We start from the raw sequence: 15,902 nt of genomic DNA on the forward strand, positions 1-15,902 counted from the left end.
CGATAGAGATCTTCAATTCCTTTCACTTTTCCGAAGGGCAGGACAGAACGAAGTACCAAATCATCCTGGACAAATTGGACAGCCACTGCGAGGTGGACACCAACAAAATCTTTGAGCGCTACATCTTCAAGTGGAGGATGCAAGGTAAAGACGAATCCTTCACCTCCTATCTATCTAACCTTAGACTGCTAGCGCGAACCTGCAACTTCGGTGATATCACTGACTACATGATCAGAGACCAAATTGTTTTGGAGTCCACTCTGACCCTCTGCGAGAGCAATTGTTGAAAATCAAGCACATGACCCTGCCAGTCGTGATTGAAACGTGTACTGTGCATGAGCACTCTAAAAATCGTTATTCACAGTACAAAACGGCAGAAAGTGAAAAACAAGCCTCCCACGAGGTGGAGAGTGTTCAGGCCATCTCCCAGATGCAGCGCCTCCACATTGACGAAAGTGGCCATTTTGCGCGCTCTTCCTGGGGCCCGACGCATGCGCAATGCGATCGGGAACACTAAACGGCCGAAAACTGCACTGCGCAAGTGCAGATGTCTGAGAACCGCACCGCGCATGCGCAGCAACACACTGAGCGTCAACGTCATGACATGTGCGAACTGCGGCACCGCTCATTTTAGAAAAAATGCCCTGCAAGAGGCAAACGCTGTTTAAACTGGGAAACCAAACCACTGCGCAGATCTGCACCACCAGTCAGGAGCCAGCACTCCCAATTCCGACAGCGGCACATCAGAAGCGTGTAACACCGAATGCATGACTCTGATCCAGGCAGTGCGATGGATCTAGATGATGAATACCTGGACAACACTTACCGAGTGGGCATTATTATGAAGTGCACACCGGACACATCGCAAGTCCAATCAATCCTGGCCGTGGATTCTGAGGACGAATGGCATGCAGTGATGAAGTGGCAAAATGATGCCAAAACCCTCTAAGCTTCGGGCATGCTCAAAACATGTGGACATGATTTGCTGGGCTTCCCGCGCACCGCGCACACCTATCCTCAACCCCAAAGAACTTGCTCTCCTTGCTGCTGTCTTGTGTGCCCGGTGGACTACCTTAAATTGTATCAGGCTAAGCCTGGTGAGGAGGTATTAACCCTGCTTAGGGCATCCGCCCATAGCCCCGCTTCTATCTCTCCTCCTAGCTCATCCTCCCACTTGGCCTTAAGCTCCTCCACTGGAGTTTGCTCCACCTCCGAAAGCTCCTGGTAAATATCCGATACCTTCCCCTCTCCCACCCAGGTACTGAGACTACTCTGTCCTGTATCCCCCCTGGCGACAGCAGCGGGAAGACCGGAACCTGCCTTCTCAAGAAATCCCGCACCTGCAGATACCTAAACCCATTCCCTGCTGGCAATTCAAATTTATCCTCCAAGGCTTTCAAGCTGGGGAAGCTCCCATCTATAAATAGATCCCCCATCCTCCTAATTGCTGCCCTTTGCCATCTCCGGAACCCACCATCCAGCCTACCCGGTACAAACTGATGATTATTATAAATCAGGGTCCAAACCAATGCTCCCTCCACTCTCTTATATCTCCTCCACTGCCCCCAGATTCTCAGAGCCGCCACCACCACCGGACTTGTAGAGTATCGGGCCGGCGAGAACGGAAGAGTTGCCGATATCAGTGCTCCCAAAATCAGGCCCTTGGGATCAAGATGGGAAGGCACTGAAAGACAAACAGAAATCAGGGGAGGACCGTCATTGTCACAGTCTGTACCCTCCCCGCCAGTGATAGCGGGAGCATGTCCCCATTTCTTAAAGCCCTCTTTCATTTGTTGTACGAGTCAGGATAGGTTTGACTTGTGCAGTGTCTCCCATTCCCAAGCCACCTGGATTCCCAGATACCGAAAGCTTCTTCCTACCATTCTAAAGAGCAGCTCTCCCAGTCTCTTGTCTTGCCCTCTTGCCTTGCCTGGATCGCGAACATCTCGCTTTTCCCCATGTTCAATTTATACCCCGAAAAGTTACCAACTTCCCCGAGGATCCACATCCTCCATCCCCTCCAACCGGTCTGTAATATATAAGAGCAGGTCATCTGCGTAAAGCGAGACCCAGTGCTTCTACCCCCCCCCCCCCCCGAACCAGCCCTTGCCAGTTCCTAGAGGCCCTTAACACCATGGCCAATGGCTCTATGGCCAGAGCAAACAGTAGTGGAGAGAGGGGGCACCCTCGCCTCATCCCTTGGTGTAATTTAAAATACCCCGACCTCAGCCGGTCCGTACACATACTCGCTACTGGTGCCTGATAGAGCAACCGCACCCAGTCAATGAAGCCCTCACCAAACCCAAACCTTCCCAGTGCCTCCCACAGGTAATCCCACTCCACCCGATCAACGGCCTTCTCCGCATCCATCGCTCCCACCACCTCCATCTCCCCTCCTTCTGAGGGCATCATAATAACATTTAAAAGCCTTCAAACATTGGCCTTGAGTTGCCTGCCCTTTACAAATACCGTCTGGTCTTCCCCTATCACCCCCAGTTCAGGGACTTGTTTATCGGGGACAATATTTGGTGTGTCAGAAGACGAGGGGGGTGGGGGGGGGGGGGGGGGGGGGGCGAGGCCAGTGTTTTAACCTTTGCCTCCCTGATAGCCTGGAGACAGATTTTGTTGGGTCGACGGGACCCCGAGTCGTGGGGGTGTGGGTGAACAACCTGGCAAAATTCCTGAGGTTGGAGACGGTTAGGTTTGCTCTGCGGGAGTCGGTACAGGGGTTCGCCCGGAGGTGGAAACTCTTCAGCGATTTCTTCTAGGAGAATGGAGGGGTCAGCAAGAGTGGGGGGGAGGTTAAGATTTGGTCGGAGGGATGTGGCGGGGTGCTACTGTCAGGGGGGATGGAGGTCTGTAGTTATTTATTGGGTTGATGTGTTCTTCTGGTACTACGTGAGTATTTATTAAATGCCTTGAATAAAAGTTTTTTTTTTAAAAAAGGTACATTAAGTCAGAAAATGTGACTTATTGCTAAAGCCACAAGGATACCATCTTACAATACAATAATATGTTGCCATCCTGAAGTTACACAAGGTTTAAAAACAGGCACTATTTTTAAAAAATGTTTATGTCTAAGTAGTTCTGTTTAGAAATTAAGCAAGAAGCAAGTCTGAATTGGGGAGTTTAAATCATATTCAAACTTGTACACTTGGATATGTTGTTCGGTATTGTATAATTAAGAGCAGCAGTCTATTGTTGAGGTTTCAAATCTCTCGTTGTGTAATAAGATGAAATTGTTGTCTTTGAAGCTGTGTTACAGCCATCCTCTAGGTAGGGCACATTCCATGATTTTGTGGTGTTCCCAAAATAGTGGTTGAAATTGTGAAATTATTGTAAAAGCAATTACCTGGTGGTTCTAAAGCTTCATGCACTATTCTATTGCATTGTGGATTTGTAGACCAGGGATTCGGGCATGCATTTTCTGCAGTCTCTGAGCTCAACTGAGTTCAGAGACTCCCCAGCAAATGTTAAATTCCTCCCCTGAGTGAATGAATGATTCCAGTCTAGACTTTGTTATAGGTAGCTACAATATATATCTGATGATTTTAATGTTAACAGTATTAACTCCAGGCATCATTGATGTGGAACCTGCAGCAATCTTGTTATTTCCAGGGTAGATTTCATATACAAATTAGTGGCAGTAGTGGGTGATTCGGCTCCTCAAGCCTGTTCTGTATTTAATCTGATTGTGATCTCTACTTTCTTGTCTAGCCCCTAGCCCATTTAACTCCTTAGAATCTAGCTAACTCAGCCTTAAAAATATTCAATGACCCAGACCCTACTGCTGTTTGGGAGTGAATTCCACAGACTAATGAACCTCCGAGAGAAAAAAATCTCCATCTCAAATGGAAGTTTCATTATTTTTAAACTGTGTCTCCCAGTTCTAGTCTCATCCATCCTGTCAAATATACTCAGGATCTTTATTTGTTTAAATAAGATCACCTTTCATTCTTCTAAACTCTAATGTACACAGGTCATGGAATAGAATTTGCAGTGCAGAAGGAGACCATTCAGCCCATCGAGTCTGCACCGGCCCTTGGAAAGAGCACCCTCCTTAAGGCCATGCCTCCACCGTATCCCCGTAACCCTGTAATTCCACCTAACCTTTTGGGACACGAAGAGTCAATATAGCATAGTCAATACATCTAACCTGCATACCTTTGAACTGTGGGAAGAAACCGGAGGAAACCCACGCAAGCACGGGGAGAAAGTGCAAACTCCCACACAGTCACCCGAGACCGGAATTGAATCAGGGTCCCTGGAGTTGTGAGGCAGCAGTGCTGACCACCGTGGCATAATGCCGCCCCAGTCCAACCTGTTTAATCTTTCTCCATAATATAACTCTTTCATACCAGGGACCGGTCGATCACAGATGCCGAGATGACAGGAAAACTGTACATTTAAGTACATGACGAGTCATCAGTTGTACGAGAGACGAGTTGCTTTACAAAAGTTAGGCTTTAATAAGCTAGAACTTAGCCCTGCGGTTGTCTACAATAAAATGGACGACCGCCGGGCGCTTCGACTATTTATACTTCGGTAAGGAGGCGTGGTTAACTCAGCCTCTCAACCAATCGGAGAGCAGTCACATGACTGGTCTCAACCAATCGGTCGGGAGGCACATGACCGACCAGGGCCAATGGTAAGCCGGTGTTCTGCACCAATGGCAGACAGCTATGCAAATCATATCACCACATTCACCCCTTGCGGAGAAAGAAGCCGGGGGGGGGGGGGGAAGAGAGAACTGGTGATATGAGTAGCAGCCGGGAGGACAAACATTTTCTTTCCTTTTATTAAATTTGGGGGCTTTCCACTGGCCCAGACAATAAGCAATATTACACAAAGTCCATGGAGCTGTTGAAATTTAGATTGATTCGATCAGTCTTTTCGTGGCCCGTGACGTTCTGGCAGACCGCCGCAATGGAGTAGGTGACGTCGGTTCAGCCGATGGTGGTGGTTCCGCTGACGTCCTGGAGTCCGGGAGCGATGGTCCTTGAATAGTCTCTGTCACCCGAGCTGGCTGTGGAGACGCCATGGATGGGGAAGGGGTGACCTGAGTGGGGCGCTGGGGGGAAAAAAAGAGGGGGGGGTCTGTGGTGAAGGGGGGGAAGGCCGCACGCCGGCGGGTGCCAGGTCCCGGAGGGAGACCGTGTCCTGCCGACCGTCGGGGTACTCCCCGTACGCATACTGCGGGTTAGCGTGGAGTAACTGGACTTGCTCCACCAACGGGTCGGACTTGTGCACCCGCACATGCTTCCGGAGCAAGCTCTTGGTTCAGGGTGGCCGCCAGAGCAACTTCTGATGCGTCGCTCTCGACCTGGAAGGGGAGGGCCTCGTCGATGGCACGCATCGTGGCCTTTGCGATGTCCGCTTTGATGCGGCTAAAGGCCTGGCAGGCCTCTGTCGACGGCGGGAAGGTCATGGTTTGAATGAGGGGACGGGCCTTGTCAGCGTAGTTGGGAACCCATTGGGCATAGTATGCGAAGAAACCCAGGCAGCATTTGAGGGTATTTGGGAGAGGGAGTTCCATTAGGGGGTGCATGCGTTCGAGGTCGGGGCCTATCACTCCTTTACGCACTACATAACCGAGGATGGCTAGATGGTCGGTGCTAAAAACGCACTTATCCTTATTGTATGTGAGGTTAAGGAGTTTTGCGGTTTGGAGAAATTTCTCGAGGTTGGCATCATGGTCCTGCTGATCGTTGCCGCTGATGGTAACATTATCAAGATACGGGAAGGTAGCCCGTAATCCGTACTTGTCGACCATTCGGTCCATCTCCCGTTGGAAGACCAAGACCCCATTTGTGACACCAAATGAAACCCTAAGGAAGTGGTAGAGGCGTCCATCTGCCTCAAACGCGGTGTATTTGTGGTCACTCGCGCGGAGGGGGAGCTGGTGGGAAGCGGACTTAAGGTCCACAGTGGAGAAGACCTTGTATTTCGCGATATCGTTTACCGTGGCGGAAATACGGGGGAGAGGATACGCGTCCAGTTGCGTAAACCGGTTGATGGTCTGACTATAGTCGATGACCATCCGGTTTTTCTCCCCAGTCCGGACCACCAGCACTTGGGCTCGCCAGGGACTGTTGCTGGCCTCGATGACCCCTTCCGTCAGCAGCCTCTGGACCTCGGACCTGATGAAGGACCGGTCCTGGGCGCTGTAACGTCTGCTCCGTGTCGCGACGGGTTTGCAATCGGGGGTGAGATTAACAAACAAGGAGGGGGGGTCCACTTTGAGGGACGCGAGGCTGCAGACAGTGAGAGGGGGTATAGGGCCGCCGAATTGGAAGGTCAAGCTCTGCAGGTTGCATTGGAAGTCCAGTCCTAGGAGTGCCGGTGCGCAAAGGTCAGGGAGGACAAGGAGTTTATAATTTTTTAAAACCTTCCCTTGGACCGTGAGGTGATGTGGACGGAGTGCGAACCTGAGGCTAATCCGATTTTGTGTTTTACAGCATGGACAGGGAGCGCGCAGCGTCTTACCGTGGCAGGGTGAACGAAGCTTTCCGTGCTCCCGGAGTCCAGCAGGCAGCCCGTCTCGTGGCCGTTGAGGTAGATGAGCGTCGTCTTTTTGGCGAGCGTGCGTGGACGTGACTGGTCGAGCTGAATGGCCGCGAGCCGTGGAGAAAATCCGTATTCGTCGTCGTCGTCCGAGTAGATGCTGGAAGAAACTTGCGTGCCAGTCCCGGAAGGTGGTGCCCAGGATCCGCACGTGGAGTCGGGATCCCAAGATGACGGCGCCCAGGACCCGCACGTGGGGCCGGCGCCCCAAGATGGTGGCGCCTAGGGCCCGCACGTGGAGTCGGCGCCCTAAGATGGCAGCGTCCGTGGGGCCCTCGTGGTTGCTGGGGGCAGGGTTAGCGGTGCCGGCTGGTCGATTGGAGCGGCTGGGAGCGGGGGCAGCGAGGCGCGCAGGCCAGGCCAGGGGGCGGCGCGCTGAGAGGAGCGCGGTGCGCTGGAGGGGCCCCGGAGGAGAGAGAGAGGCCCGGGGGCGGGGGGGGTAGAGAGTTGTGCGGCGTCTAGGAGGGGACCGGGAGGGTCCAGAGGGGAGAGAGAGGTGCGCAGGTCGGGCGCAGGGGCCGGGGGGAGGGAGAGAGTTGCACGGCGTCTAGGAGGGGACCGGAAGGCCCCGGAGGAGAGAGAGAGGCGCGCAGGCCCGGGGGCGGGGGGGGGGGAAAGAGTTGTGCGGCACTCGGGAGGGGACCGAGAGGGCCTGGAGGAGAGAGAGAGGCTCCGGGGGCGGGGGGGAGAGTGTTGCGTGGCGTCCGGAGGAACCACAGCGACCGTTCTGGCCTGGCAGAGAGTGGAGAAGTGGCCCTTCTTCCCGCAGCTCTTACAGAGGGCGGAGCGGGCTGGGCAGCGCGGGCGAGGGTGTTTTGCGAACCCGCAAAAGTAGCAGCGGGGCCCCGTGGACTTGTCGGGGCGTCCCGCGACGCAGGCCTGAGGGAGGTTGGGAGTGGCGGATGGCGGTGGGGGAGCGTGCCAGGAGGCCCAGGATGGTGCCGCGCGGCTGGGGAAATAGGCGCGGGCATTTAAATTGGCGACCTCCAGGGACGTGGAGAGAGTCCGTGCCTCAGTTAAGCTGAGGTCGTCTCTCTCCAGCATCCGCTGGCGAATAGCGGAGGACTGCATCCCAGCCACGTAAGCGTCTCTGATCAGTAGTTCCATGTGCTCCATAGCTGAAACTGCGAGGCAGGAGCAATTCCTCCCCAGGATAGCGAGGGCCTGGTAAAATTGGTTTAGTGACTCACCGGGGAGCTGTTGTCTGGTGGCCAGCAGATGTCGGGCGAATACCCTGTTGACTGGTTTAAGGAATTGTCCATTCAGCTTTAGTATGGCTGCATCGTAATCTTTCTCCTTGATTATCGCGTAGGCTGCTATTCCCACGCTGGAGTGGAGGATGTGCAGCTTCTGTGCCATGGTGGGGGGGCTGGTTGCAGATTCCAGGTATCCTTCGAGACATGCCAGCCAATGTTGAAAAATTTCTGCAGAGTTCGGAGTTTGCGGGCTGATGCGGAGGCATTCGGGCTTGATCCGGAACTCCATCGTCAAAAATCTAGCTTATTAAATTGATGAACCATCAATTGCACGAGAGACGAGTTGCTTTACAAAAGTTAGGCTTTAATAAGCTAGAACTTAGCCCTGCGGTTGTCTACAATAAAATGGACGACCGCCGGGCGCTTCGACTATTTATACTTCGGTAAGGAGGCGTGGTTAACTCAGCCTCTCAACCAATCGGAGAGCAGTCACATGACTGGTCTCAACCAATCGGTCGGGAGGCACATGACCGACCAGGACCAATGGTAAGCCGGTGTTCTGCACCATTGGCAGACAGCTATGCAAATCATATCACCACAGTACACAAGCAGCTATTTTTAAATCATTTGGCCCTGCTGTTAGATCGGTGGCAGAGAGAGCTGGGGTGCTGTTTTGAGGTCTGGGAGCCTGGAAGGTCAAGGTTCTCTCACATCTTACCGCAAGAAACATGTTGAAAGTGCATATTACCTTTGCCAGCCCTTCAGCATAGTGAAAGCGCATGGCAAAAAGACAGCATAAAAAGACATACAAATTTCTCTTAAATGCATCATAGATTATAGAATTTACAGTGCAGAAGGAGGCCATTCGGCCCATCGAGTCAGCACCGGCTCTTGGAAAGAGCACCCTACCCAAGGTCAACACCTCCAACCTATCCCCATAACCCAGTAACCCCACCCAACACTAAGGGCAATTTTGGACACTAAGGGCAATTTATCACGGCCAATCCAGCTAATCTGCACATCTTTGAACTGTGGGAGGAACCGGAGCACCCGGAGGAAACCCACGCGCACACGGGGAGGATGTGCAGACTCCGCACAGACAGTGACCCAAGCCGGAATTGAACCTGGGACCCAGGAGCTGTGAAGCAATTGTGCTATCCACAATGTTACCGTGCTACCGTGCTGCAGCAGATAAGCTGCCGTCTAATTTTAAACTAAATCAAAATTTTTAACTTTCTGGTCATTAATGTTTTCTCATTTTGAAAGTTTAACTTTTCTGTGATTCACAGAGAGAAGTCTGAGAAAAGAAGTATCAACTGTATGGGTCAGTCTCCTGTTTCCAATGCTGGAATTGCACGGGTTACACCAACAAGTCATTTTGGTCCCATTCACTCGATCCGCTGCATTCCTACTGCAGGTAATTATCAAAACGTCTGAACCAAATATTTACATTTCAAGATCTGTATTCTACAAAAGGAAATCCTTGACAATATATTTTGGTGGAGTGTCTCCTATCGTGATTTCACTGTGCTGCATTTCTTCAGCTTCTACATTGTTCGCCAATCCTGTTTCAAAAAGAAATAAACTGATTGGATAACACTCTGAGGGGTAGACATTGGTATCTATTGGGTATAGTAATGGGTTAACCCACACTCGATTCGGTGCAGGCATCCACCCATTTCAAAATTTGTGGGGAATGGGAGGGGTACAGGTGGATCAGGTCTCATTATTGTGTAAATTAGAAACCTAATAGCTGATGAAAAATGAGCAGGAGAGGCATCAGGACTTCAGCCTTGATAGGGTTATGGTGTTTCTTAAAATAAGTGTATGCTTTTCATCAATACAGTGATGAATACCACAGTAATGTTGCATCTGCCATGTGTCTGCTTTTATACCAACTTGTCTGTGACATTCTGAAGTCATTTAAAATCCTCTTTTCTATATGATATATCTTCTACATCCATGTATCCAGAAAATTTTGAGTTAACGTTCCCTATTCACAAATCTAAATCATCTGTAAATACACTGGGAATAAAGATAGATCCATCCCTGACCCCAAAGGCCTATCACTTCCAATTCTGAGCAAGACCCTAATTCTTTGTTCAAGAGTAAACTGCAGATGCTGGAAATCTGAAATAAAAATAGAAAATGCTGAAATTACTCAACAAGTCAGGCAGCATCTGTATCGAGAGAAATGGACAACATTTCAGGTCAGAGCTGGAAAAAGTTAGAAATGTAATGAGTTTTAAGCAAGTGAAATGGGAAGAGTGGAAAATGAACAAAATGAAAGGTCTTTGGAGTGGAAGACAGGAGAGATTAAATGACAGGGGTTGGTGATGCAGGGCTGAAAGTAATGGGACAATTGAAGAAACAAAAGATATGCATAGAGGAAGTGTGAATGGCAGACTGATGAACAGCTGCCAGCCAAAAGAGAAAACAAGGGGAGGGAAAACTAAAATTGAAACCTGCAAAGGAAAAGAAAACAAAATGGGGGCAGGGACTATGGTCCATAAGACTACAGATTGCCTTGAGCTTACATTGAGCTTCATCGGAACACTGCAGAAGGTCTAGGACAAGAGGCCAGTGTGATAGCACGATGGAGAATTTAAATGGCAAACGACCGGACCTTGAGTCATGCATGTAGATTGAATGGAGGTCTTCCACAAAATGCATTCGGCCTCTCCAATGTAGAGCAGACCATACTGTGAGCAACAAATACTGTATATTAAATTGAAAGAAGGACTTTTTGATTCCTGTATTGTACCTAACTTTTTATCCATGCTTTTATGTTTCCTCATACCATGTGCCTGATTTTTTTTTTGTAATAAGTCTCTTATGAGACATCTTAAAATTGCTTTTTGAAAATCCACTTACAGGAACAAAGCTCGGCTATTCAGCTCCTCAAACCTGCTCTGTCCCCCATCTGGAGCATAAACTGGGAAGAGCAAACCCAAATCTCCTCTTGACGTAGGGAGGCATTGGCATAGTGGTATTATCGCTGGACTGGTAATCCAGAGACCCAGAGTCATGCTCTGGAGACCCAGGTTCAAATCCCACCATGGCAGAAGGTGAAATTTGAATTCAATAAAAATCTGGATATAAAAGTCGAAAAAGGTGACCATGAAACCATTGTCGATTGTTCTAAAAACCTATCTGGTTCACTAATGTCCTTTAGGGAAGGAAATCTGTCGTCCTTACCTGGTCTGGCCTACGTGTGACTCCGGATCCACAGCAATGTGGTTAACTCTTAAATGCCCTTGGGGATGGGCAATAAATGCTGGTCCAGAAAGCAACACCCACATCACATAAACGAATATAAAAAAAAGTTCCACCCTTTTACCACTGGCATTTGTCCTCTTCCTCTGCTATAAAACCAAATACAAATAACTAATGTAATAAATATGCCATTTCTGTATTATTTTAACATCGCCTGCAACTGTCCTTAATGGATAAACATTCTGTTTTCCCACTCTCTTTTAATATTTATTATAAAAAATTGTTCTTCTATTATCTTGAATAATGAATTCTGAGTTTGCCCATTACTGACTTTAGACTAACTTGTCTATTTATCCTTCTCTCTTTTGTGTTCAAAGCTGCTCCACAAGCTATTTCCTAGTCTAATGACACAATTTGCATATTTAAGGATAATTTTGCCCATAATCTCTATTATCTCCCCTCTGATTTGTTTCCACTGCTTAGGATTCCTGCCTGATGATATCCATTTGTGTTTTACTCTGTTTTTTTTTTAGAATTAATTAATTTTCACAATCATTCCAAATCTTCCAAGCATACCTAAATTCTTATAATCACTGTAATTTGTAAAAATAAAATGCACACCTAAAATGCACAAGAAACTACTGTGTACACTTATGAGTTAAGATTGACTTCTTCAAAAGCAATTATTTTGCTATGAAATCTGAGGATGTGGAAGTTGATGTATAAATACCAGTTCATTGTTTCTTTACTTATGGGGGGTTGGGAGAGGGGAGGAAACTATCCAAAATGTTGTTGCCTGCACTTTAGCAGTTTGTTTACTGTGTGAAGATAAAATTAAATAACTTTGTTCCTTGTACAGTTTACTTTCATTTTGACAGTTGCTGAATTTGGGTAAAATGTAGACTTTTCTTTATCTATCCCTCTCTAATTAAAATGTATGTCACCATGTGCTCGTGTTTTTTTCTGCACCAGCACAAATGACCAATACCGTTGAATAATTCAGTACAACAGTTTTGAATGGTCAATTATTTTATCTCTCTTTAGTATGCCTTTAACTTTAAACTCTGGAATATATTCATGACTCGTTGTTTTCTGTTTGCTAACAGAACTCCGAGTGGAGGTAGAACAGCACAGTCGCATGGGAACTAAAGATAGCGGATCTTCCTCTGAATATTCCAGTTCACCATCAAGTCCAATAGGAATCCAGGGAAGGGAGGAGAGTTCAGATAGTGCAGATGAAAATGACAGACGTAAGTTTCTAGAACTTGATGTGGGTAAAGAATATCAGCAGATTGAAATGACAGCCATGGGTTTCAAGAACTTCATGAGGGTAAAGAATTTCAGTAGAGATGATTAGTTAGTTTTAATACGGATATCTTACAGATATTATTTTGTTCTGCACTTAATTTTGTTGTTCAGCAATGTCAGATTGCATATATTGTAAGGATGGTTAGTGTTGCTGGTATTTCATAGTTAACAATTCCATTGACCTGTATGTAGATCTTGAATTTCCCTCTTGGGTTGATTGATTAAAAAGTCAACTTCTTGGAAATTTTCAATTTGTTGTATAAAATGCATCATTGTATTTTTTAAGTTTTAAAATTTTTTCACACATTGAGGGACTATTTAGCATGGCTGATCCACCTACTCTTCCCATCTTTGAGTTGTGGGGGTGAGACCCACACAGATATGTGGAGAATGTGCAAACTCCACATAGACATTGACCCGCAGCCGGGATTGAACCCGGGTCCTTGGTGCCGTGAGGCAGCAATGCTAGCCACTGCACCACCGTGCCACCCATACAACATTGTATTTTAACAAGGACAGACTGCTTCTTTTCGATTGCTGTCATCTTTGTTCTTAGATGGATATCGCCCTGTTCAGCATAACTCTTTGCCTTTATGGTGTCCATGAAATTTTTTTTTAAACAGGAATGGAATAAAATGTTGAAAACAGCCATAAAATATTGACTCATGAACAGGAAATTTGCATTGTAGTCGTGGTTTTCTGTAAACTCTGGTAACTGATCTTGCCAGGCAAGCACAAAAGGTGTTGTTAAATTGGCTGAAATCTTCCGTCCTCGTTCGTGGCTGGGATTTTCCAGTGCTGCTGAATGTGAATGGAGTTTTGGCTAGAAGCCAAATTCTCTGTTCTTGCTGTAATGGATCCCGCCATGGCCAAGACCAGAGAATCCTGTGATCAGAGCTTTGGAGTAGGGAGGAGAAAATCTGCTAAAGTTCCTCCTGATAATTGCTACACATGTGGGCACTAACTGATACGAAATGGAGCTTCACTGTTACATGGCTTCCCAAATATACACTCTAGACTTTTATACGAAATGGGTAAACTGGAATCACATTCCAGCAGGAATCAGTAACTTGAGAAAAGGTGGAGAAAGTTGGAAACAAATTTTAAAATCTAAAAAAGACATTTCCACTAATTTTCAACGTATGATTCTGATCTAAAGTTCCAACTTAGAAGTTAGCAGTTAGCATAGAGTACCATAATGTGTCAATATAGAATATAAAATGATGACTTTCATTTTTTAAGCTTCATTGACTACTGAAACCAAATCGCTAGAAAAGAATTAGTTTGCAAAGGAACTGTATTTTTTTTCCTCCTTAAGTAGTCCTAATGGTCATGTGAAAACTCAAAGATGGTTTATAGGTGATTCAAATCTTGATGTCAAAAGAGCAGTTTATGGATAATGTTATAAAACTTGCAAAGTATAAGTAATGAAAATGACAGACCCTGCTCAGAAATCAATTGTTACCATAATCTGTCAACCTGATCTTCCATTGTTCAGTATATTAAAAATAAATGTCTATATTTCTAGCTCCATTATGATTCTATGGGAAAATGCATAACTTGATTATGGTGTTGCATCATATGGAACACAAGTTATTTTCTACGAAGGTGAGAGTGGGACTCTACTTTGTGTCTCAATGTCCCCCAGCTAGACAGAAAAGATAAACCACACGTTTAACTACTAGCCAAATGTGACCCATCATCTTGTTATGGACAGGAAGGGGTTTATTTTAAACAGCCTGATTTCTCTACTCACCACCTGTCTGTAAACAGAAAGGTGTTTCTATTTCCTCCTTGAAATGCAGTGGTGTATTTCCCAACCCCTCCGTTTTGGTGTGATCCAATTTCCAATAACCCCACAGCAAACTCGACATAAGACAAAGTAAAAGGGGTTTGTTTATTTTACACACAATCAAAATGCAGGAGGGGCTGTTGCTGTATAATTTAATAATTAAAGAGAGAAAATGTATATAATTAAAGAGGGAAAAGGGAAAGGAAGTGGTACAGGGCAAAGACCACAGAGAAGATACGAATCATTGTTTTATGTGAGTCCCGAGTTCAGAATCAAAGTCCAATAGTATTATTTCGCAGAGCCTGCGGGTTGAAGACAGATGCTGGTAGAGGTGACTTTCCTGATGAGACAGCGATGATTTAATCTTGTAGGTACTGGTACAGAAGTTGTCATGGAAACAGTGTAGATGAGGACCACACAATTTAAACCTGGTCAGAGCTCTGATTCTGCTACTGTTTGGTCGATGGAAAATGGCAGACTGCTTTCGCAGCACCACAAGGCAGGATAACTGGTTAACTGCTTCTCCCAGCTAGGGTGAGCTGGGTTTGGTTATATGAAATTGCTTACACATCTCCACCTTGGTTTGGACAAAGGGTTGTTTATTCCTTTGTCTAGATTCTTGAGGTGGTTGATGTTTCAACTATTAATAATTTAAATGGAGATTTCACGGTCCTTTGTGCTATTAGACAGGTGGTCTCGGTTGGCTGGTTCTGGCTTCAGAGGTGTGTAAATGGCTGTTGTACAATCCCTTGGAATTTGATGTGTCAAACACAGGGTTGTTAGCACCTCTTCAGGGGTAAGAAGTTTGTCGCTGTTTTGAATGCCAGGAAGTTTGTCATATTTGAGTCATGGGCCAGAATTTTACGTATAAGGTTTGGGTGCATGCCTGATCCGGAAGTGCATAAAATTGCTTGAGAAGATGTGACATCTTGGCATTATCACACCTTTTGTGCAATATTTTGCGCATCCACAATTGAGAGGCCAATTTAAGTTAATTAAACGGCAATTGACTGGAATGTTACATTGCTCATCTGTCTTTATGGTTGGTAGACGGGCCGATTGGCATGGTAGTCTTTACATTTAAGCTGCAAACTCGATCCAGGGCAGGATGAAATTCAAGGCTCAAATAAAATTAACAAATGTTATCCAGAGAATGAGGTCTGTATGATTGTGCTGCTTAGACTCGTGGCATAGATTTTCTGGTAATATTTATTTTCAATAGGTCTGCGCTCTCTCCAGAGCAATTGCACCCTTTGTGTAATGTGGTGACCAGGACTGCACATAATATTCTAGTTGTGGCCTCACCAGTGTCATGTACAGTTCCATCATTATATCCCTACTTTTGTATTTTATACTTCTGCCAATGAAGGAGAGCATTCCACATGCCTTCTTTACAAACTTATCTACCTGCACTGCTATCTTTCGGGACTTGTGTACTTGCACACCAAGATCTCTCATTTCATCTACCTCTTTCAGTACATTCCCATTTATGGTGTATTGCCTTTTACTGTTTGACCTCCCTCAATGCATTACCTGACACTTATCAGAGTTGAACTCCATCTGCCACTTTCCTGCCCACTCCACCAACCATCTATATCATTTGGAGCTTACAGCTATCCTCTACACTATCCACCAAGCGATCAATATTTGTCGGATGTAAATTTCCCAATCCTGTTCACCACGTTCAAGTCCAAATTGTTAACATGTAAAACAAACAGCAGGGGTGAAAACATCTAGCCCTGCGGAACACACTTGAAATTGCTTTGTATTTGGATTTAATTGGATTTGTTTATTGTCACGTGTACCGAGGTACAGTGAAAAGTATT

At 46.6% G+C, this 15,902-nt stretch overlaps 1 protein-coding gene across 3 annotated transcripts in view; it reads left to right on the top strand.

The window, feature by feature from the left end:
- zcchc14 (zinc finger, CCHC domain containing 14) overlaps nucleotides 1–15,902 on the top strand; it is a 180,851-nt gene that overhangs the window by 142,730 nt on the left and 22,219 nt on the right. For 2 of the 3 annotated variants that reach the window (XR_005461792.1, XM_038806530.1), the window contains exons 10-11: nucleotides 9,050–9,177; nucleotides 12,083–12,226. Coding sequence is in view for 2 of the 3 variants with exons in the window: in XM_038806530.1 (XP_038662458.1) it covers nucleotides 9,050–9,177; nucleotides 12,083–12,226 (272 nt within the window). In the remaining variant the exon portion in view is untranslated. The remainder of the gene's footprint in view (nucleotides 1–9,049; nucleotides 9,178–12,082; nucleotides 12,227–15,902) is intronic. The other variant, XM_038806531.1, reaches the window with a different exon arrangement.

The sequence above is a fragment of the Scyliorhinus canicula genome, chromosome 9, assembly GCF_902713615.1.
Source record: "Scyliorhinus canicula chromosome 9, sScyCan1.1, whole genome shotgun sequence".
Classification (NCBI taxonomy): domain Eukaryota; kingdom Metazoa; phylum Chordata; class Chondrichthyes; order Carcharhiniformes; family Scyliorhinidae; genus Scyliorhinus; species Scyliorhinus canicula.